The sequence below is a fragment of the Mustela nigripes genome, chromosome 4 (genome assembly GCF_022355385.1).
Source record: "Mustela nigripes isolate SB6536 chromosome 4, MUSNIG.SB6536, whole genome shotgun sequence".
Lineage (NCBI taxonomy): Eukaryota > Metazoa > Chordata > Mammalia > Carnivora > Mustelidae > Mustela > Mustela nigripes.
The window spans coordinates 8,343,947-8,368,284 of NC_081560.1; the positions used below are offsets into that span (position 1 = coordinate 8,343,947).

At 37.6% G+C, this 24,338-nt stretch overlaps 1 protein-coding gene across 1 annotated transcript in view; it reads right to left on the reverse strand.

Annotated features, from left to right (window-relative positions):
- CNTNAP2 (contactin associated protein 2) overlaps positions 1 to 24,338 on the reverse strand; it is a 1,946,973-nt gene that overhangs the window by 1,338,462 nt on the left and 584,173 nt on the right. The window contains exon 2 of the mRNA XM_059396202.1: positions 23,514 to 23,624. Within this exon, the coding sequence (XP_059252185.1) occupies positions 23,514 to 23,624 (111 nt within the window). The remainder of the gene's footprint in view (positions 1 to 23,513; positions 23,625 to 24,338) is intronic.

Consider the following 24,338-nt stretch of genomic DNA (forward strand, 5'->3'; position numbering starts at 1 on the left):
CTTTTGTTTCCATTGCCTCTAGAGACACTTTTAAGATTTTTTATTTTATTTTATTTATTACTTTGACAGAGAGATCACAAGTAGGCAGAGAGGCAGACAGAGAGAGAGGAGGAAGCAGGCTCCCTGCTGAGCAGAGAGCCCAATGCGGGGCTGGATCTCAGGACCCTGGGATCATGACCTGAGCTGAAGGCAGAGGCTTTAACCCACTGAGCCACCCAGGCGCCCCATAGAGACACTTTTAGTAAGAAGTTGTTATGGCCAAGGTCAAAGAGGTTGGTATCAGTGTTCTCCAGGATTTTGATGGTTTCCTGTCTCACATTTAGGTCTTTCACCCATTTTAAATTTATTTTTGTGTATGGTGTGAGGAAGTGGCCCAGTATCACTGTTTTGCATGTAGCTGTCCAGTTTTCCCAACACCTTTTTTTGAAGACACTTTTTTCTATTCAATATTCTTTCCGGCTTTGTTGAAGATTACTTGACCATATACTTATGGGTCCATTTCTGGGCTCTCTATTCTGTTCCATTATTTTTGTGTTTGTTTTTGTGCCAGTACCATACTGTCTTGATTGCTACAACTCTGTAATATAGCCTGGGGCCCTAATCAGCACTCAAACATTTGCTGAGTGTGTCCATTTTGAACAAGCAAATCAGAGGGAACCCATGACTCTCCCTTTCTCTGTCTTAAACTGGATAATAAGCTTTTCCTCACAAATTTTTAGCAACTATTTTGAGTAATATAAATAGAAGAAAACAGATATGTTCAATCTAAAAATAAGCCCCTCAACTAATTTAAGAAATAGAGCATTATGAATGTCCTTGAATCTCCAGATGTTCCTCTCCTAATAATACCCCCTTCCCTGCATCTTGGTAGTGACCAATATTTTGTTTTTTCACTTAAACTTTCTCTTTCTTTTTCTTTTCTTTTTTTTAAAAAAGATTTTATTTATTTATTTGAGATAGGGAGAGAGAGCATAAGCAGGAGGAGGGCAGAGGGAGAAGCAGGCGCCTTGCTGAGCAGGGAACCTTACACGGGACTCTATCACAGGACCCCAGGATCATGAGCTGAGCAGAAGGCAGGCGCTTATCTGACTGAGCTACGCAGGCCCCCTCTCTTCCTTTTCTGTATGGTTTTATCACATGTGCATTCCTTCCTACCTAATGTACTGTTTTATTTTACCTGTTTTTAAACTTTATGTAAGTAGAATTATATGGTAGGTATTCTCCTATGACTTGTTTTAACCTGCCTTATGGTTTTGATATTCTTCCATGTAAATATGTTTATCTGTCGTACATTTACTTTCATTTTTAAATTATATCTCGTTATATAAAATAGAGTTTACTTTTTCTAACAGCAGTGCTCTTGAATGATATTTATTTAGGTTGTTTCTGCTTCTTTACAATTATGCACAATGTTCCAGCACACATTTTTATACACTTCTGATCCAAACGTGCAAGTACTTTTCTAGTAAATCTTCCCACCATTGGAATTTTGGGGGCATAAGGTATAGACATGTTCAATTTTATTAGGTAACAGCCAGCACCTGTGTCTGCCATGTGCCCCCCAGGTTGTGAGAACTCACTGTGCCTGAACGTAAGGAGAGCTGAGATTTGTGAACATTAACCAAGGTCTGAAGGATGTAGGGGAATAAATATGCCAGCTCCTGGCGGCTGTTTCAGACAGCTCTGAGATGTGACTTGTCTCCAGAGCCTCCCTGAGGGGTCTGAACCAAGGGAGGGTTCATGGAACGGGCTGGTGCCTGTACACTGGCTTCACTTCTCCATCCCATGCCCCATGCCCTTGCTGCTTTTCTCCAGCATGGAAACTGGAACACTTCCATTTCCATGTGAATCTTCATCTTAGCAGTAATATATTTTGTACTGAAAGTGATCGGTCCTTGAATGTTGATTTGTGGGGTCAGATGTATTATGGAAAATGCTAACTGAAGTCAGAACTAAGAAGGGAGCCAGAGAATTAGCATAGTGTTAGCAAAATGTCAATATATGGAACTGAATTGTTTAAAATATCGCCAGCATAGTTGGCCTTTCATATGTTTTATTTTTTTTAAAGATCTTATTTATTCATTTTGATAGAGGGAGAGACAGAAAGAGAGAGAGCACAAGTAGGCAGAGCAGCAGGCAGAGGGAGAGGGAGAAGCAGGCTCCTTGCTGAGCAGAGGGCGCAAAACACAGGGCTCGATCCCAGGACCCTGGGATCATGACCTGAGCCAAAGGCAGACAATTAACTGACTGAGCCACGTAGGTGCCCTCATAGTTGGCCTTTAAAAAATATTTATGATATTCTAATACCCTAAGCTACATAATATAAGAAATTACTTTTATCTTGAAGATTTGTTTAATCATCAATGTCCAGACTTCAGGGAAAAATAGCTATATTCATATACATACATTATGTCTGTGATTAGCATTTTTTCTTCAAACTTTGCATTGTAAAACTCCTCAAAGGCAGTGGGTGCCCTTGATATCTGCCTTCTTTGACTGCTCTTTCTGTAGCACATAAAGCTGTAGGTCATATTCAGAAATGCTCATTTTAGAGCAGAACTTGATGACAATACATGGTATTGCATAACTAAGAATAAAAAGGCGTATATTATTAATTTTTAAATAGATATTTTTGAGATATTTCAATTAAATTTTTTTTCAAACGGGTACTTGATTTCATCTTTTTTGTTCATTTCTTGCCTTATGCATTTGCTTTACAAAATGGCATTGGAATAGACTTCAACTGCTATTTTATGTGTTTTTTAATTTTTTTTTCTGGATGAATAATTGATATAGTGCATTATGCCACCTGTGGCTTATTATAGCAGCTTTGGGATATCCCATTGTGAAAACATACTAAATTAGGTAGACCTCAATTTTAATCTTGATCCAACATATATGTCTGTGTCATCTGAGGAAATGTATTTAATCTATGTGATTATCAGTTCTCATCTCTGAAAAACTACACCCCATGACTATTAATACTTTAATCTCCATTTTGGGACTTTAAATCATGACTGATGTCTTCTAGGGTCATGCTATTTATGACACGGATCCTTTGCAGCAGAAAATAATTGAATGGTTTTTATTTTTAATGAGGTACATTATCCTTGCTAAAGAATGCATTCCCTCATAATTATTAAATAATGCCCTCCTGTCACCTTCTAATACCAATCCCCTTAAACTTAATAGAAATTACGCTCATGCAATGATTTGGGCAAGCTTTTTGACAATAATACTAGACAGGAGGTTGCATATAATAGTCCGATGTGTGAATGCAGTATTATGTTTACCTAGGCACAGGGTTTAGGCTATGCCAGAGTGACCTATCTGGGTTCATACTGTTAGGGCTACACCCATGAAACAGGCTACCAAAAGGCACTGAGTCCAGTCTTCCTTGCGAGAGTATCATTCCTTCCAATACCATGAGCTGGTCTGGTTCCATTAGAAGGATTTGCCTTCAGCTGGTCCAACACAAGGAATCCTGGTTCCCTACCCCTAGCAGCAACAGCAGTGTCAGCTGTCTCTAGAGCCCAATGAAAGAATTTTTTGGCTGAACATATCCCAACACAATCTTAAGAAACTCCAGGCAGGTTATACTATGTCCTGGAAAAGAATGGCAGCTGCTAGCACCATTTCTTCTTCAAGCATAAACAGTAGCTCCTCTTCAGCAAGCTAGAGCTGTACTCTACACACTATCTAGTCTTCCTCAGCTCCAGACCCTGCTTCCTGATCCCTCACCTGCAGCTGAAATGCAACTCTGGGCCAGCGGCTACATGTGGCCACCAGCCCCCATGGCTGCCTCACAGCTGGAGACAGTACTGGCTCCTACATCTCAGACACCCGAGGGGAACCCTGAAACTCTGCACTTTTCTGAAGAACTGCCAACAGTAAATAACAAAGAGATCATTCTTATCTCTGACATGATTGCTTTTCTGGATAAAAATGTTGCTGTCCCGTAGGTTGACAGGAGGCTCTTAGCCATCTCCCTGGTCCCCTAGTTGTTACAATTCTATTGTCTTCCAGTGATGTCTCTGCATGTGGTTACGAACTACGAATCCCCAGTCACCATTCATGAAGACCTGCGCTGACCAACTCAGCACTCAACATGTGGCCAGCAACTCGACTGCCTGTCTGAGAGACTGGAGAATGATATTTTTTATATTTTTTATTTTACTTTAATTGATATAAATGGATATTTAAACACCATTACTCAATTCACCTATTGGAGGGCATTTTAAGTATTTTGGGAACAACTTGGGTATGAGTCTAACTTCTGTAAAAGTTTCTGTAAAACTTAAATACAGATTACGTATTTCTGAGGAAAATTTAACTTCCAAATTAAGATGTGTGATAAGCATAAGATACATACCATATTTTTAAAAACTTAGTATGAAAAAGCAAACTATGAAATTAATAATTTTTATATTGATTACATACTGAAATAATATTTTGATACATTACACAGAACCTATCATAAAATATATTTCACTCATTTATTTTTACTTTTATAATAAGGCTGTTGGATAATTAAAACTACAAATGTGGCTCACTTTATGTTTTATAGTAGAGCACTGCCATAGACTATAATGTGAAGGATTCCTTTTCCTTATAGATCTTCAATGCGCAGCCTACAAAAATGCATTTGTTGACACTATCAACATCAGTGATTCCTCTGCAACTCTTAGGACTGTCTACCAGTAGCTCAATATCCTTCATCATTTATGGCTCTAGATTGCTATTTTCCCCATCTGTTTCCCCTTCTGGAAACAGACTCAAGTCAAACAGTAACAAAACAAGTTCTTGTCCATTGAACCTCAAGTCGTTAGGTTCTACCACTTTCTAACACTTGTTGCTGTGATCTACAGAACTTTTGGTCATTTCTCTCTTTTCCTGAAGACATTAGAATTTGACTCCATTTTCCTGTTGGACCCAAGACCTGCCTTCATGGTGTCCATGCAGATAACCTATTCAAAATGATAGTCTCATGTTTATTTGACTCTTTTTTCTTCAATGACCTTTCATGTGCTGGTGATCTCCCTCTATGGCCACACCCTGGGCTTAGTCATTACCCAGATGTCTGATTTCCTTCAAGTTTTATATGGCAATAGTTGATTATCTGGTGGTAACCACCTGTTCTCCTAGTTCTCCCATGTCCTTGGCTATATTATACATAATCTATTGTTGCTTAGATAAGGCTTCTTGGTGCCTTTCTATGTTCCCTAGATATAAGTAATCTCAAGGAATATTATCTGAACATACTTAAATTCCTAATATACTGAATTTCCTATAATACGTATCCAGCAGAACTCCAACCTAACTCTGTCTTCTCTTTTCTATTCCTACGTGAATGAGTACTACTAGAGAAAATCAAACAGATTTATAGATTGTTGCCTCGATAAGTCATGAAATTGATAGTCTTCAAGAACAATTGTGTCCTTAAGCATGTCCACTAACATTTTAGCAGTTTGGTTTGAGTCCTTTTCATTGTTTTCTATAACCTTCCCCATTCCCGCTCAATTCTAGAAGCCCCTCAATCCTTTCTTATTTTCTCACAGTGTAGTTTCCCTTAAACCTTATTTAGTCATTAAGTATGATTGTCTTTGAATGCTTTTCTCCTATCTACAAACTCCTATTATATGTATCCACCCTAAGTCTTACCTCTTTTCTTCCAGTCCCAGGAGATGAATGTACCCTCTCATAGCTGTTTAAGTCTAACTCCTGTACATGTACTTTCGGTGCATAATACTAATGCAGATAATGACAACAATCTTTATTTCAAGAGCGCTAACCTTGTGCCAGATAATATAGTAAGCAAATTACAAAAATTGATCTCATTTATATCTTACAAAAAGCTTATTAGGTAGATACTATTATATCCATTTTATGTATGAAGAAATTGAATTGAAAGATATTTAGTGACTTTACCAACATTGCATAGCTAATGAGAAGTAGGAACAAGTCTTAACTCAAGTCTGAATTAATCTAAAGACAGTGTTCTTGAACCCCTAGCATAGCAGCTTATAGTAGACCCTTAGAACCCTGGAAATCTTACTCCACAAATCATGGGGAGTTAATTGACTGTACTCTCAACCAAATTTCCCCTTTCTCTAGGATCCTTTTTCTCTAAAATAGTCTTAGCTCTCACTCATTAAAGAAGAAAACACATCTTGGCTACATCCCACCTCTTGAGTTATCTAAATTTTCTTCTTTCACTTCATCAAAACATCTTGAAAATGTAGTCTACATATGCTGTCTCCAGTTCCTCAGCTTAAATTCATTCGTCTACATACAAAATTTTGGATGCCTCCTCCAAAATTCTACTAAAACCACTCTTGTAAAGTGCTTAAGTGACCATGAGACCGACAAACAAACCTACATCGTCTAGTCTTTATATTATAGGACTGCCTTTGCTGCATATGACTTTTTGATTCTCATGATAAAAAAAAAAAAAAAAAAAAAAAAGATTACCACACTCTTCTTGTTTTGCTCATTTCTCTGCGACCACCAGATCCCTTTGGAGGCTTCCTCCTCTCCCAACTCTTAAACATTAAACTTTCTTGGTGTTCTATGTCCAGTTCTTCTTACTCCTTTGCTAAATAACTCTGAAACATTTCAACCCCTGGTATTTCTTCAGAGAGCATGTGCGTACTAAAACCTCTTAAATTTGATTATCAAACATTTCTATTTGGAATTTTTGCTTACCATATGTACATCTGAATCTCCAAATATTTCCTTACCTCTACTTCCCCTCTTCATCTATATCCTTGGCTTCACCCTCTGATTCACCACAGATAGAAACTTTGGGGGCTCCTTTACTCTTGTCTCTACCTTTAGGTTTCCTTTTCCTTACACATCTTCAACTATCTTTTCCTTACTGTTCTTTCTCTATAAATATTTTAAGAATTTATCATCTCACTCTTTTTACAATTGTAAGCCAAGTCCAGGCCTTAGGTAATAAAAAGCACTTGGAGAAAAAAAATGGAGGGCAAGCGTCATTGAGTGAGGGAGTGAATGAGTAGGACATTTTTTAGGAAGTCATTAGATAAGGCTTCTCTGAGGGGGTGTCATTTGAGTACAAGCTTGAAGGAACTGAACGTTTTGTACTGGAGGTAGAGTTTCACACCAAAGGAGTGGTAAGTATAAGAAACAACAAGGAGGTCTGTGCAGCTGGAGAGGCGGGGAGGACACTAGTCAGTGAGGTGAGAGAGATGGGGGTACAGGCGAATAAATGAGGCAAGATCTGATAAGTCCTTATCAGGATGGTGGAGGCCTTCCTCTGAGTGAGGCAGAAATGCACTGGAGAGTTTTTGAGCAGAAGAATGAAATATTATTTCTTGATTTGCAAATGTTTGTGTGTGCTGCTCTGTTGACGACAGACTGGGGCAGGAAGGGAGGCAATAACAGAACAAGGAAACAGAGCCGAAGATGGAGGAAAAGCAGGGAACAAGGTTGGGCGGGCAGGAAACCAGGGGTTTTGTCTTGTTCCATAGTGTGACAGTCAAGAATCTCGGTGATCAGAAACCATCAGAATCTATCAGAATCCATATGTCTTACCATGTGTTGACTGTCACTTTAAACTCTCAGAAAACCAAGCCACCAGATAATCCTCCTTTATCAAATACTATTTTTGACTTTGGTGCCTCCAAGTACATTAAACTCTTTAGATGAGATTCTACACAATAAATTCTATTTAACATTTTACCTCTTTTCAAGACATATTCCTGAACTCTTCTCAGCAAAGTAGGTCATCTGTTCTCCAAGATGCCATAAAAACCTTCATATTTATATAATCTCACCCCCATGTGGTGAAATAATTCTTGTCCAATCATCACGTTCACCGCCATTCCTCCAACCCAGTTCTTTAGTTCTGAGCTATTTGAGGGAAGCCCATGGACTTACATAAAACTAGAACAAGTTAGTATTTAATAAATATGTGAGTGAGAGAATATATAACAAAGAGAAGCGAGGGGGAAAGGAAAGAAGAGAGGAAGGTGAAAAGGAAGGAAGTATTTTTGTCTGCTTGACTGGAAAACTTTGGTCCCTCAAAGGACTAATGTGGAGAAACTCTTCAATAATCATCTTCATTAAGACCAGTGCTTACATGCTTCTGATTTATGCGCAGATTCCACCAGAGCCTTCTCCAAATTTGGAGCTAGGAATCCTCACCAATGTGCTTTAGACAGACACTGTCCTTCCTCATGAGGATGACCTGGTCTCAGAGTCCCCAACAAGTTCCCTTGTCAACATTTCCAATGTTTAAGTTCTACCTGCACATGAACCTTCAGTGCTGATATGTGCTCAGCTCAGTCCAGGTTTACTGAATGACTGGGCTCTCTTACTCCCTGTCAACTGAATACACCATTTCAAGTCTTCTTTGGGTACGTACTTAGTCTTGTCTACTAGACCTTTCCAGGTCTTGACCTGTGTCACTGTAAGTTAGAACTTGTTGAGAGAGCTGTGGCCGAAATGACCAATGTTGCTATTTTCATCAATATTATCACTCTAATAGAATTGGTGCTAGTCTGTTTGTTCAGACTGGCTCTTTGAAAAGACAGCCAAATGTACTAAGTTAGCCTTGTTTTGTTGGAGGTATTATGCCTACAATGCAAAATTTAGATCTACATGCAGTAGACAGGGTGTGTATATATATATATTTTACAATCCTTTTGTTCCTTTTTCAGATACAGGATGTCTTCGTAATAAAAAAAAAAGAAAGAAAGAAAGATTGGTACTGTTCTCTCCCAGCCTGAATAACTCAGAGTTACATAAGTATTTATGAATAATGGATGTCTAATTGAGGTGCCTGAAGTATGAATAACTATACTAGTCCTTTCTGCAGAGAGCTGGAGAATTCTCATTCGGTAACAGGATTTTTATTTCCTCATTGCTTGCCTTCTGTTACTTCCACTGTCGAGTGTGAAACTGGCAGAGATCACACTTGAGAGCATCTGAAGGAATGAATCTCACCTCTCGGTATCAGCTAAGCCATCCAAACAAAGAAAAAAATGGCAGGGGGAGATCCCCATGAGTTAAGAACAAAGTGAACCTTAAATCTTGACTAATCCAATACACAGGAATAGAATCACACGGTTTTAGATTTTAGTCTTAGTGAGAAATCTATTTGAATTTAAATTGTTGGTGTTCCAGAAGCTGATTAACATGTTTCGGGCTGCTGACAAAATAGCTTGCTTGTCTGTCTCTCCTTGGTCAATCCTTGCTACGTTATTGATGAATTGCTAAGGAGAACTGATGCTTTTCAAATGTATGTCATATCAGTAGGAAGAAAAGTTTCAAAGAACTCACAATAAATTAATGCGGAATTGCAACCCAAGGCCAGCATTTTTCCTGTTCTACTCATTGAATGGTACACCTTGTCTGCTCTGAGAACTCCTTCCCAGCATTGCAAGAACAGAAGGGCCTGGTTGGCATTTCTGAGCTGTTCTTCCTATACTTCTCCACATGCTGGACCATAGAAACCTGGATTATGGCCTAAGAGAACCAAAGCTTGCCTCCAGATCCCTGTAGAGAAATCTTTGACAGACTTAATCATGCAGGTAAAGCAGTATTTTTGCTAGAATTGCAGTGTTTGGATGTATCCAAGAAGCATCATGAAAACTGGGCCATCTGGGTGTTTCCTCCCCAGCCTGATGGTCACTGGGACATCTGGGGATGAGGAAAGAGGTTAGGTGGCTTTCAGGTTACATAGTCTCTCTCCTTTCTCATGTCTGATGCCCAGTTAGTGCTGGTCCTTTGGCCAGGGAACCAATACACACTGCTTGTTTGTTGTGCAAAATACAACTATCTGGTTCAAAGTTCTCTTTTTTAATTGTGAACATTGAAATAGAACAACTTTTGAATTGAAAACAAAAGGTGTTTGTTGCTTTTTTCACATTCTCTTTACCTGATGATTCTCCATCATAAATGGCCATGTCTTGAAGAATAGGTGGAGAAGATGGGAAACAATAACATCGAAAGAATTGCTCAATAGTTTTTGTTTTACTTATTCTGCTGTGAGAACATTGGGGGTGAGGTGGGGAGTGGAATCAGTTCCCTTGGCAGTCTCTCCAGGTTGTCAGGAAGTATGATCATTCTACTAAACAATAATAAAATGAAAGGCAAACCGTAAGAATGCCAAATCCTTCACTGTAAGAAGAGAAGGAACCACTCAGTGATCGATAAGGTTCACACAGTAGGATACTGTTATTAATGCCAGATTAGCCGCATCCCACACCAAGCAAAGATCCAGTTTATGGCACATCTAGCAGATCTCAGCTCTGAGGCATTTTCCATTGTGCGGTTGAGTTTTATGTCTGTTATTCATTTCCTTTCCCTTTGTACTGACTTATTGCTTTTTCTTCATGTGTGTTTTGAATATTGAGAGTGTTAGTGACTCAAAAAAATATTGCTTCTGTCAGTTCCTAGCAGAGTGGCGCTGCACATCGGTGGTTTTGCCTCATTTCAATTCTTTCCTGGGAGACAGAATGTTGGTCTCACTGTTTGGTTCCAATCTTTGCTGTTCTCACATATATAATATTTCAAGCACAATTACATCTTTTTTGCCTGCACATTATACAATTCAGACATTATACAAATTCAGAAACAACACTGAAGAAGATTAGGTTTGGCTAGCTTCTTAATGTAAAAAAAAAAAAAAGATGTGTCTGTTAAAGATACATGCAAATATTTAAAACAATATATTTCTCTTTGATTATTTAAAATAAAGATAATAAGCATGCCAAGACATCACAAAGTCAGTGTGTATTTACAGAAATAAAATAGAGAAATGTGTCTGTTTGTGTTCTAAGACACCAGTAGGAAAACATTAGCTATGCCCTGTAACCAACTCAAATATTATTCCAATTTCTCCTAAAGAAAAACTCACATGGGGAGAACAGAAGAGTGAATGATTTGAAGTCAGAAGAGATTGCTTCAAATGCTCAAACCTCTTTTCTGTGAGCGGAGGTCTTGGGCAGGGGTCTATACTTTCTTGAATGTAGGTTTTCTTATCTGTAAAACTGAGTTTACTATAAATTCTTTCCCAGGGTTTTTGTAGGGATCAAACCAGAGAACGTGCCCGTGCCAGTGCTGGTCTCAGCGTCTGCTGAGCATCAGCTCTGTGGGAGGCATCATGCTAGATGTTGGGTGTACATGGACGCATGAGACACAGGACATGGATCAATTTAACACCCAGCCTTACATGGTCAGGCAAATACGTCTACAATACGACATGCTAAGTTCTAAGATAGAAAAAAACACCCTCCAAAGAATGGAGAGGGATACCCCATTTGCTGCCGGTGACGACTTGTTGGACAGGAGACACCTGTCCTTCTCCTGGAGGACCAGCCACATTAGATGTTGAAGATGTGTCTGCAGAACAATCTATATCATAAAAATCTGGAGGCCAAGGGCAAGTGCTCGTAACTGAACACTGTTTGAATTTAGGTGGGAAAGCTTAGGGTGGAGGCAGCCAGGGGGACGACCTCTAGTTTTCTTGGCCTCCCTGGGAGCTCTACCGTGATAAGGAAAGGGTCCTCACATTGGCCGTGTCTAAATCTTCCTCCAGTTGGTACCATTTCTGAGCTCAAATTCATCAGCTTCCTTCTGGGAATCCTGCTTTGGCCCTATGGTCTCATCAACACGTGAAAAGAAGAAACGCTAGCAATCACTCAGGAATGTCTACTATCAGGGAAGCATAGAAGCATAGAAGCATGTGGTTTCAACCTCCACTCTCCCTAGAAGGCTCAGGAGGAAGAGAAAACGAAAGTAAACAAGAGTTTTCATCACTTTAACAGTGGAGCCTGTAAGGCTTATCTAGTATTCTGAGCATCATGTGAAGGCAAAACAAACAAAAAAACTCAAATTAATAATCCACTAAAATACATATGTGCCAGATACTAACAAGGGAAAAATCCACAAAACACGTGTAATTATACATTGTCCATGCATATGTTCAGGGTTGAGCCTTCTAATACAAAATAATTCACCTTGATGGTAGAACTGGCCACCTGACTGCAGATGTCTGCTGACACCGAGGGAACAGTTATGATCCAGGCAACTGAAATAAACAGCGCTCCTCCAACTGAAATAAATAGCACGGCCCACCGGTTTTTAAGTGGGAAAACAGATAGGGAGGAACAAAATTCTAGAAGCTGCTCAGAAGGAAGCCAGAGCCAAAGAAAAACATTCAATATAAATTCCTTGCATTGTGAAGAAAATAAAAAAAGCTAAGAAAAAGTAAAATAAAAGTGACCTTTGGGTGAAAACCTGAGAAGTAAAGCTTTCTGCATTTTGAGTTTACATTTTAACGTTAAAGAGGCAAGAACAAAAAAAGTAGACTGTCTTAAATGTCATGGTTTATTGTCAGCAGTATTCATGTGGAGCATGTATCTTGGGTTTAAAGCAAGGGGAGAGTAAACAGTGTTGATTGCTCATTTGTAGAATACAGAAAAGGCAGTACGCTAAGAAAGGCTGAACTGCTTTGAATCGTTATTAGTGGCAATATTTTTAAAATTAGTTTTGGAAGGCATGAGTATAAAAGAGAGGAAATTCTATTTTTTTTTTTCATTCTTCTCAAAGAAAAATGTGTGAAAAGAGTCATTAATTTGCTAAAGGTATTAAGACATGGGTCTAATTCATTCTAATAAGTATGACCTAACCAGGTTGCTAATAGAGCCATTACTAAATTAAATCCTCTCAGTAGCCTTGGAAATGATTTGGCCTGGCTTTTTTTTTTTTTCTTTCCCCTCTTTTTAAGTGAAATTAGAGGAAGGAAGCAACTAGGGAAAAATGGATGGAGCTCTCTTTTCCCAGTCTATGGTTTCCCTTTCTGTGGTTTTCATCAACCATGGTGAACCATTGTCCAGAAGGAGATGTCCTCCTTCTGAGATATGACCAGAAGGCATTACTAGCCCAACACTACGTTACAGCGCCTACGTCATTCACCACCCCTCAGCTCATCACCCAGGCATTTTATTATCTCACGTCATCACAAGAAGAAGGGTGAGGACAGGACAAGAAGGTATTTTGGGAGAAAGAGACCACATTCACATGAATTTTATTATAGCTTATTAAGTGTTCTATTTTATTACTAGTTCTTACTGTTAATCTCTTACTGTGCCCAATTTATAAATTTATGACAGGTACGTATATATGGGAAAAGACATAGTATACATAGAGTTCAGTACTGGCTACTATTTGGGGCATCTGGGGGGGGGTCTTGGAACATATCCCCCACAGATTAATGGGGACGACTGTAAATACTGAAGAATGACGGAGAGTCACTCATCTGGAACAGAGGAAATGAAACTATAGGATTTGAAGTATATTTTTCATGTGTCTGCTTTTTGTTTTTTGGGGGGTTTTTGGGTTTGTTTGTTTGTTTTTTAAATCCTAACCCTGTTGAACGAGTGGACCCTGTGTGCAGTGCCCCTCACTGGGGAGTGTCCTTCTGGGAATCCGCTGATGTGAGTGTCCGAGACAGTGACTGGTGGACATTCCCTGCTCATTCCTGGCCTGTTTTTTCTCTTAGTTTATACTGCTATAAGTGACACACAGAATGTATTCCTTATGAACCACACACAAGATGTAAGGACTGACGGAATGTGTTCTGTTACCTAAAGGCACTTGTTACCAAATGTATGCAACCGCTCAAAGTGAAGGCTTCATCCATGAAAGGAAGATCCTGAGATAAGAGAAGCTTTACTGGATATCATTATCCTGATGGCAACTGTTCCACAATTTCAAAAGCACTGGAAGAACACTGATACCTTGAGGCCACTTCTCAATTGTTCAGCACTTCAGCTATAAAAAACGGATAATTGTTTTCTTTACAATGATGATAACAATGTTTGCTACTGTTATTTATTACCTATTATTGTATGGACCTAAAGGTAGTTACATCAGTGATTAAATAATTTTTTGGAAACTGAAAAATGTTAGCAAATACTCACTCTTGGTTTAACAAGTCATCCCAATGCAAAAATGATGAGTATTTGAAGTTTAAAAAGAATAGGATAATATGTACAATAAATATGCTTCAATATGTTTGTTCATTCATTCAGAAAATACTCTTTGAGAGTTGAACATGTGTGTAGTGCTATGTTAAAGAAATACCTTTGATACTGTATGAAGAATTCTGTTTTAAGATGAATACTTTAGATACAGTACAAATCACTCACATGAATTCTAAACCTTCTTGACAGAGATGTGAAAAATAGTAAGGCCTCTCTGAATAAAATTAGTAAATATCAAAAGGGTAAATTAACATTTAATCCCCAAAATATACAATTGGTATGTATTCTGGAATGGTTTAGAAAGAAATATTCTACTTGGAAAAACTTTATTTGATGAATAGTTTCTATTTGATGAATAGTTATCTTGGCTATTTTTAGTTTTATTTGGGAAAGTACATCTATGCACAGAGGAACAAGTGTGGACCACTAAGAATCTGCAGTGTTCCATTAAGATAGAAACCAAGGCATCGTGGTTAATCTTGGCCACAAGGTGAGGTGTTTGGAGATGATCTAGTCCAAGTTTCTCAGGACAGAAGCGAGGAATTTAGGGCAATTAAGTAAAAAGAGGAAGTGGCCCAAGATGTCCCCAAAGGCAGAAGGGAAACCTACTTTCTCTAAGTCTGCACCAAGAAATCTACAAAGATATATTTAACCTGTACATCTTCTCAAAATAAATATTTATTTAAATATATTTCTTTGTTGGTGCAGATGTGATGTTTTCCCACTCCATATGTCCTAAACTTTACAGGACAAGTACCAAATAGGAAGGGTTTCAATACTGTGTGTAAAGAAGAATTGTGAAGAACGTATTACAAAAATATATTACAAATATCTGAATTGATTAGTCACAATTTCCCACTCTTTTAGACAATCAGCTCTTAATATTGTGATAAAAGAGAGTATTAGAGAATTAATATCCCAGGGCCATTTCAAAGATGGTAGCAGTGGTTACTTTAACTGTACTGTTTATTCCATCTCATAATTTTCTCAGTGGCACATTAAAAAAAAAACAATCAACATGAATTTATTTACTTGAGAGAGAGAGGAGAGGCAGAGGGAAAGAACCTTCAAGCAGATTCCTTTCTGAACGCGGAGCCTAATGCAAGGCTTGATCCCACAACCCCTGAGATCATGACCTGAGCTGAAACCAAGAGTTGGACACTTAACGGACTGAGCCACCCGGGTGCCTCTCAGTGGCAATTTTAAGATAGCTGGTACAAACATAGCAAACTGGAAACTTCCTAAAAATAATTCACTAAGAAATTTCTCGTCTCAAATGCCCCAAACCTAAAAACTTCTTTGCTCCAATTAATTCTATAAAAATCATATCCATCATACTCTTATCAAAGAATCTTCAAAAGTAGTATTTTTACAAAGATAGTAATGAACTCATGGGACTCATCTGTACTTCTAAGTATATTAAGCAAACCCTGTTTAAAATCCATGATGTGTAGACTGGTTAGATTTTAAAAAAGCATTTGCCAATGTGAATGTGGGTTCTGCTGGACCCAAAGATGCTGCATGGCAAAGAAGATCTCTCTGATTCCTCTAGAACACAAGGATTTGCCCAGAGAATTTTATTGTGAAAATGTGTGTATATGTATGTGTTCATAGCATGTATTAATATCACACACCTTGGGAAAGTATTCCAGGGAAATGCTACAAAACCCAGCATGGATTTCTATGGGGAATACAAAAGAAGTTATTAAAATTCCAACATTATAAAATATGATGCCACAGCAGAAACACAGCAATATTATTTGCAAATTAAAAAGGCACGTCTAAACAAATTTATGAGCCGTTCCCTAGTGACTATGCTTTCAACATTCTATCATTTTTAACAAGTGTCAATGATACAAATGTATCCCGTATTGCACACTGAATTTTTTAAAGCTCCCACTAAAGCCCAAATTTTGATTTATATTGGAGAATTAAAGTAAAAAGAATAAATTAAAACTTACAATGCTAGTTAAATGGTAACTCTCATCCAAATAGAAAAGTGAATACAAAGACCTACTGATAACTTTAGAAAAAAATCATTTAAAATCTATTTTTAAAAAATATTTCAGGGGGAAATATTTTTTATTCTGCCTAATGTCTAGAACAATTATTTTTGGCCTTCCTGAGGATCATAGAGTTAACAAATATTGTATTAGGCTCCGTAAGATCTAATTCTAATGATGTAAAGATAATCAGAACAAAATAACACATATCACTAGCATAAATTTATCTGAAATGAAAGGAGTTTAAGGAGAAAAGACTTGGGGAACATTTAAGCTAATGTAAACAGCAGTCTGATTATGCAGAACATATTAAAATTATTTAAAATGCTATTGTACTAATCTTTCAATTATGATTTTTTTCTTAGACAATAGTAGAGGAAATATACACATTGGTAAATATGCAAATTCTAGCAAACACTTTGTAGGGAGGTGTTGCTTTTGTAACAACAAGAGTAAGGTATTCACTTGCTTTGAAATCCTAATATTTGTGCTGTTGATTTTCAGAGTTGAGGGTAATTGGTGGGAAAAAGAGTAACATTTCATTGCAACACAGATTGTGTAAATTATTTCATTTAATCTTCACAAGAGCTCTGCTATACTGTATAGTTGATTCCATCTTAAAATATAAATAGGGGGCCCATACCTGCAAGATTACCCTGGCATAATTTTTAATAGAACTCCTGCACTGTCAAAGTTCCTAGTTTGGACGAGAGGTTGTATAGTAAACATAGAAATTATGAAACCAAGATGCAGAGAGATTGATAACTGACTAATCCCATGCTCATCCTTGGTTGATTCCATAGTGGAATCTAGTTATGCATGAATACAAGTCATTCTCTCTTCACTGCTCAGCACTGCATCAGAGCTGGCAAAGTCAGCAGGTGTTTTCAGGAGAGTAATTTAATTCAAAGATGAAGAAGTATGGCCAGTCCAAATAGGAATGGCAAATATTCTAAAATGCTACATTAGAAAATCAGTCCTTGAAATTTTCCTGCTCCCACAGATCTGCTCTTAAAGGCAAATTCTCCTAGAAGAAGTAACACAACTAACAAATTCACATGAAAGTAATAATGAATGCTCATTGAGCGGGAAAAGGAACAGATTAAGAGAAACAATAAGTGGCAGAGGCTGGAGAAGAGAAAGAGGGGAAATGGTGGAATGGAATCTGCCAACATGGACAGTTCAACAGTTGGGGGTTGTGTGATTGTGTCTGGGTGGCTCAGTCAGTTAAGCATCTATCTTTGGCTCAGGTTATCATATCAAGGTTGAGGGAACAAACCCCAAGTCTGGCTTCCTGCTAAAGGAATCTGTTTCTCCCTCTTCCTCTGCTCTTCTCCCCCTGCCCCCTGGTTCATGCTCTCTCTCTCTCTCAAATAAATAGATAAAATCTTTTTTTTTTTTAAATAGATAAAATCTGGGGCATCTGGGTGGCTCAGTGGGTTATGCCTCTGCCTTCAGCTCAGGTCATGATCCCAGGGGCCTGGGATGGAGTCCCACATGAGCTCTCTGCTCAGCAGGGAGTCTGCTTCTCTTCATCTCTCTCCATCTGTCTCTCTGCCTACTTGTGATCTCTCTCTCTCTGTCAAATAAATAAATAAAATCTTTAAAAATAAATAAATAAATAAATAAATAGATAAAATCTTAAAAAAAAAAGTTCAACAATTGGGAACTCAGTGTTATTTCATAATCTAACCCTTGATGTTATATTCTAAGGGAAGAGCTTCCTAATAATGGTTTAAAAATGCTGCCAGAAGGGGGCAGTATGGAACAGGAATGGGTAAGGGACTGGAGAGAGCAGAAGGGCACCAGTAGGAGGCACTGACACAAAGAGGGACAATGTCCTCCCAGAAGCACTGTAATTGCTTCCCTAGCTCAGTACTGTATCAGTTACAGTCTAATTAGTAGTGACAGATCTTGTTAATATTTAAAGCAGAACAGGGAAGAAAAGAAAGCAGAGGAAGAAGAGGTATTTTACAAATGTAACTTAGGGACAGGAGATTGAGGATGCAATAAAGGGGAGAAAAATTTCCTTTCCAGAAGCAGGAAAGACCTCTGAAGAGCAGTGAAGAATGGTGATTTGCAGAGCCACTCAGGAGCCTGGAAGAGGCGTTCCAACCCGTGTAAGTATGGAAGTCTAAGTAGAGGAGGTCAGTATTATGCTAATTACTAACACTCCCTCCTGGCCCACAGGAGGCAGAAAATTATAAAGACAATGATTTGACCAAGCCAAGTTCTTGAGGCATGGCGGCAATTATTAACTTCAGCAGTGTCTTTTAAGGGAAGGTAAAGACTGTAGTTCTTTTTAAGACACACGTGTGGACATTAAGAGATCTGTTCCAGCAGTCTTTCCAGATGTCTATTATACACATATTCCTCCCAGAAGTGATTATCAATTATGTGGCTTACAAATGCAATCTGTTCTCCCTGCTGGAAGAAATAAAGGATAAATTTCCTCAAAACAACACCACCACAATACCTCTTTGCCCTTTGGGTTAATAGAGAAGATGACAGGTTTCTAAAATGAAAGGAATAGCCAGGAAGCAAGTCTTCAGAAAAAGTCTCTGAAGAGCAGCAAGTGTTGAAGGGTCTACTGAGGAAAAATAAATGGTAAGATGGTTAAAAAGAAAGAAAAGCAGTCAAGACCCACATCACTCAAGAAACTCTGAGCTTTCCTGACTGGGTTGCTCTGGCTATAAGCATAAATCAAACTTGGCTTATATCTTCCAGCTTTTTAGGTTCTATCTTTGGGCTAATTCCAGTGCAGCACCAATATTGCTTCCTCTGGCAACCCTGAGCATGAACAGCCCTAATCTGGGAGAAGAGGACTATGTGACAGAACAATGACCCCTTGGGGCAGGAGAAAGAGGATGATGTCTACAAAGCAGGTGAAAGGAAAGTGGAAAGTCTGGCAGAAGAAATGACTGGCATCTCTAACTTAACATCCTATCTAACAAGGTAGTTGTGAAGATCAGGGGACATTGAACAATGAAGAACATTTTATAATCTGTAAAATACTATATAAATGTAAGGTACTGTTTTCCGCATACGAGACTCTCAGAGGTTTAGTATCTTTGCTAACCTTTGGAAAGATTAATCCATCTAATTGCTATTGACATAGAATGACACAAAAATGGGAAGCCTTTAGTGAATTAAGAATAGGGAGATTGGGGCGCCTGGGTGGCTCAGTGGGTTAAGCCGCTGCCTTCGGCTCAGGTCATGATCTCAGGGTCCTGGGATCGAGTCCCGCATCGGGCTCTCTGCTCAGCGGGGAGCCTGCTTCCTCCTCTCTCTCTCTGCCTGCCTCTCTGCCTGCTTGTGATTTCTGTCATATAAATAAATAAAATCTTTAAAAAAAAAAAAAGAATAGGGAGATAAATCCAAAAGATAGATCACAGGGGATTGGTATTTTTATAAAACAAGCAAAAACAAAAAGCTGTAGTAGGCTCCAAAAGACATCATAAAATTATAGGTGAATTTTCCACGTAAGCATCACCTTTCCCCAGTTTTGTCATAAACCAGCCCCTGACATCAAGGTTGCAGCAGATGGATTTATACTGTGGGGACCCAAAAACTAAACTCATTTTTAAAAATGTATGTCAATTTGTCATCTGGATGTCTATTTGCATTCTACTCTGATTTTCTATGTATTCAAAAACTCGATCTTTATTTGAGGAATATCATTTAAATAAATGATAAAACTTGAAGAATGTTAATCAACATAATGCTCAACTGAATTTCTTCTTTTCTGTATTTGTATCATTGGTAAGTTATTTTATCCTTCTCTGTTAGCGTATGAACTTCTTGCTTTCAGATGCTTATATGGTGTTTGTGTCAGATGATTCTTCCTAATAGTGAAGTAAGAAAATATATATATATATCCAGCAAGATACATATATATAAGATAGATATATAAAGTATAAATATATAAATGTATATAATATAGAGACATATGAAAATTAAAAGATTTATATATCTTTTAAATATATCTTTTTATTTTTATATAAATAAATAAGGATACATATCTTTATATCTATAAATATATATTAAAAAGATATATATATATTTAAATTTACTCCCTTTGGACATCTCTGCTGCCTTTATCTATTTTTTTTTTAAGATTTTATTTATTTATTTGACAGACAGAGATCACAAGTAGGCAGGCAGAGAGTGAGAGGGGGAAGCACGCTCCCTGCCGAGCAGGGAGCCCCATGTGGGGCTCAATCCCAGGACCCTGGGATCATGACCTGAGCCGAAGGCAGAGGCTTTAACCCACTGAGCCACCCAGGTGTCCCCCTTTATCTATTCTTGAGAAGTATAATATTTTACTGCAGGAACAAAAAATAAATTCTTAATCAATGTGGGTTATTAGCCATTTATACCTTAGTATGAATTTCAGTCAACATGGCTCCTCTCCCAAGAGCATTTGCATATGAAGTTTACTAAGGAAAAAAGCTCCATTTATTATGAAAATAACCACATGTAGATTTTTTTTCTTTTTTTTTTTTCTAGTAGAGGAAATAATTCTCCTCTTTGATGCTTGCTACCCTGACCCATACTGAGGTCATCAACTAGGGTTAAGGCCAGCTCCACACATGGGAGGCTCGTATGTACACTTGGAGGTAGAGCAGCATGAGGAGAGGAGATCTCAGCAGGGTGGGACAGTCCTAAACAACCAGGAATCCTGCTATGTGGTGGCGTAGGGGAGGAATTATATGCAAGTATACACAACATACCACTGATAAGCAAAAGGGGTCTTTGAGAACCAAAGACTAAGAAACTTAAGCCCCAGAAGAACAAATGTGGATAAAATGGGCGAAGAACAAAGGTTGATAAAATGGGTGATAAGCAAGTGTGAATCTGTAACTATAGAGCAGACGATGATTTCTCCCAGTGAACCGCTGCGTCATGCCTTCATTCCCATGCAAGACAATGTATGGTATAAATAGTCAAACGGAGATGAGATGTTGGTCAAGCAACTATAAAGCCATGAATTTTGTTTATATTCTTTTGCTTTTGAAATAACTTTCTTTTTGTATATACACTGTATCTCTAAATCTATCTATATAAAATGTAGGTATAGATATTTCCAATCTATAAACTGGAGAAACCTATGATAAGGAAAGTAAAGACATTCTTCAAATCTCACCCACCAGGTTAAAAAAACAAGAAAGAATTAAACAAGTTTAAAAGTTTAATTTCAGATACCTTATTCTACATATATGAGTAGGTAAACAGCTCTAAGTAATTCAAAGTGGCATCTTGTACTATTTTAAATACATCTTTTTACATATATTTTACATACATCTTTTATTTCCCATAATTTGGTATTTTGACATTCTTTTATCTATAATATTTCTACTCTCTTCCACATCTGTAGTTCCTAAATTGTTTCCTTATGGTCTATATTTAAATGGATTCACTGCTCAGCACCAGGCTTTTGGCCATGGTTTCTTCATTCTTTTTATTTCTCATATCTCATTGTCGATTATATTGTACCATTTGTGTTCCCAAAGGGGTTATGTGCTTGAGGCAACCTGACTTTCCTCGATTCTCTGGGTATAAAATTCATGAGTCATATTTTCCTATGAAACTTTCTAAGGAAATATTCTGTGACCCTATTTCTTCTCATTAAAGTTGATGTCTCAATGTCAGGACCTCCTTCAGGGAATACGGTACCCTCCTGACATCTAGGAATACATGTGCTATTTCTTTTTTCTTCTACATTTTGCTCCAGATTTAATAGTACTGGGCTGGCCTACATCATAATTATTATTTGGTATGGCCAGTTCCTTGTTTCATGATTTTCTACCTACATTTTTTTGCTTGTTTGTTTAAAATGACTTAGAGAAAAGGAATAAATTAAAATCCTCATTACTTTGACATCTTTAAGCAAAATTTTTGGTAACTTACAGTAACTCACCAGCTCTGTCTTGACCATAACCTGACAAATATCATATTATAAAAAGAGCAACCACTTTGACGCAGAGCTCAGACTGGTAGTTCCCAGAGGGAGTTCCCAGTAAAGTGGATAAAACAGGTCAAAGGTATCAATTTCCGGTTATAAAAGAAGTAAGTCATTTAGTTAGTAATACTGTACTATATATTCGAAAGTTCCTAAAAGTCCGTATCACAAGAAAAAAAAAATCGTAACTAGGCATGGTGAGAGATGTGAACTGGACTTATTGTGGTGATCAATTTTGCAATTTATATAAAATCATTATACAATGTACCTGAAGCTAATACATTACATGCCAATTATACTATAATTTAGAAAAGAGGAAAATTAATTACAAAAAAAGAGCAGCTAATTAATACTACTTTTATATCAAAGCAGCATATATTTTGAAATTTGTATTCCTTCACTTCTGCCTGTATATCTTCCACCAAATCTTTTTACTAATTAAGGTACCTTCGTACACCTGTGAATTTCTGTGTCTATTATTCTACCCCTTTCTTACATATTTTCTTCTCCCTTTTGGTCTTTCTGAATCTGTCTGATATCCCTCTCTCTTGTCACCTGTCATTTTTTCTTTCTTCTCCTCTTTTCTCTCTCTTCTTTTGGGTTTCCCCTGTTCTTTCTTTCTCTCTCTCTCTCTTTTTTTTTTTTTCATCTTTGCTTCTTTGTTTCTTTCTTCCCATTCTCCTTCCCTTCGTCCCTTGCTTTTTCCTTCTATCTCTATATTTTTTTCCTTGAATTGGCTGTGATGTGAATTTAGTATTTCCAGTTTTACTGAAGACAAAGTATGGTCCCTGTGGGTTGATTTATATTTATCCAAGAAAATACTTTTTCTTTTCTTTTTAAGTTGTCGCTCATTGTTATTTATATCAGTGTTGCTTTGAAGCAAGAGAGTTTTAAGTTTCTGTTCTTAATCATTTTCTATGGATTGTTGTCTATTGCCGCCCTACGGATTACAGCATATACTATTACTTTAAAATCCAAAACTCAAATTTCAGTTGCAAATGTGTAACTATTTTTTACAACACCTTTAATAACAAAATTAAATTTTGAGCCCTGGGAACAGACATGACCCAGGACCACTTTTTTTTAATCCTATCTTTTCAATGGGTACTGTCCATATGTTACTAAAAATAAAAAATAAGTAGTGACTACAGAATATTTTTTCATTCACTGTATACATATTTGAAATCAATTCATTGTAACTTTTTAAAAAAATGATTTTCCAATTAACAAGAACTTCCTCAACTCAGAATTTTTATATCATTTGGGATTCATTATCAAGTACAAACTCTAAAAACTCTTCCCCTTTAATTTACCATCTCTTACTTCCAACCCCAATTTTTTTTACATCACTACATGTAATGAGTACATATAGTCACTACATGTAGGGACTACAAAGAGGTTTATAGTATTTATGAGGTGTCTATTTATAGCTATTGCACTTTTTAAATAAAATATATTTTAGAAATGCAGGTTTAAATACAACACATCCTTATTCAACACATTTACTGATGAAGGAAATCAACTGTGTCTTACCCCCTCGCTTGTTGATCTTGGCGTAGCCCGGAGAATAGCTCCCAGACATGGAGGATGAGCTGCTGAAAGCTCCGTGGGAGAGCCCAGACACAAGCGGTTCATCACATTTTTCTGAAAAGAAAAGAAAAAAAGGGTTCAAATGTTTAAAAATAAGGACCGGTACGTTGTAGTTAAAATACTTGTTGATTACAGTACAAATGTCAGAATCTATGATACTGCATTTAGCAAAGGATCAGAATTTAGATAATTCAACTGTGATAGATTAAATGCCTGCTTTTTAAGAGTTGGAGCTATGATAAAAAGCTTTCTGCTGAAGGACCTCAATGCTGACCTGCTAAGGGTCGTGAGGAAAGGTGGTGATGTTTATATGACATGCTTTGGAAAAGCTGGCATCCTCTGGAAATCTTCGGGGATTTATTCATTATAGGGATAGAGGATTGGAAACACTGATTAGAAACATAGAGATTAGAGGAGAGAAGACTAGGATGAATCTTACCAACGTTAATAAAGCCTCAGAAATAGGGGACATTAAGGGTGAGCAAGAATAATCACAACCCTGGAAAGCACGGCCATCTGAGAAATTAACCAGTGCCCACTATACGACCAATCAATGGCACTGGAATCAGATGATCCCTTGGTGCCATTCTTCACTTGGCTTCCACGGCCATTAAGATTTTGTGTTTCCGGTTAGAGAGTCAAGATGGCGGAGAAGTAGCAAGATGAGACTGCTTCAGCTAGCCGGAGATCAGCTAGATAGCTTATCTAAAGATTGCAAACACCTGAAAATCCATCGGCAGATCGAAGAGAAGAAGAACAGCAATTCTG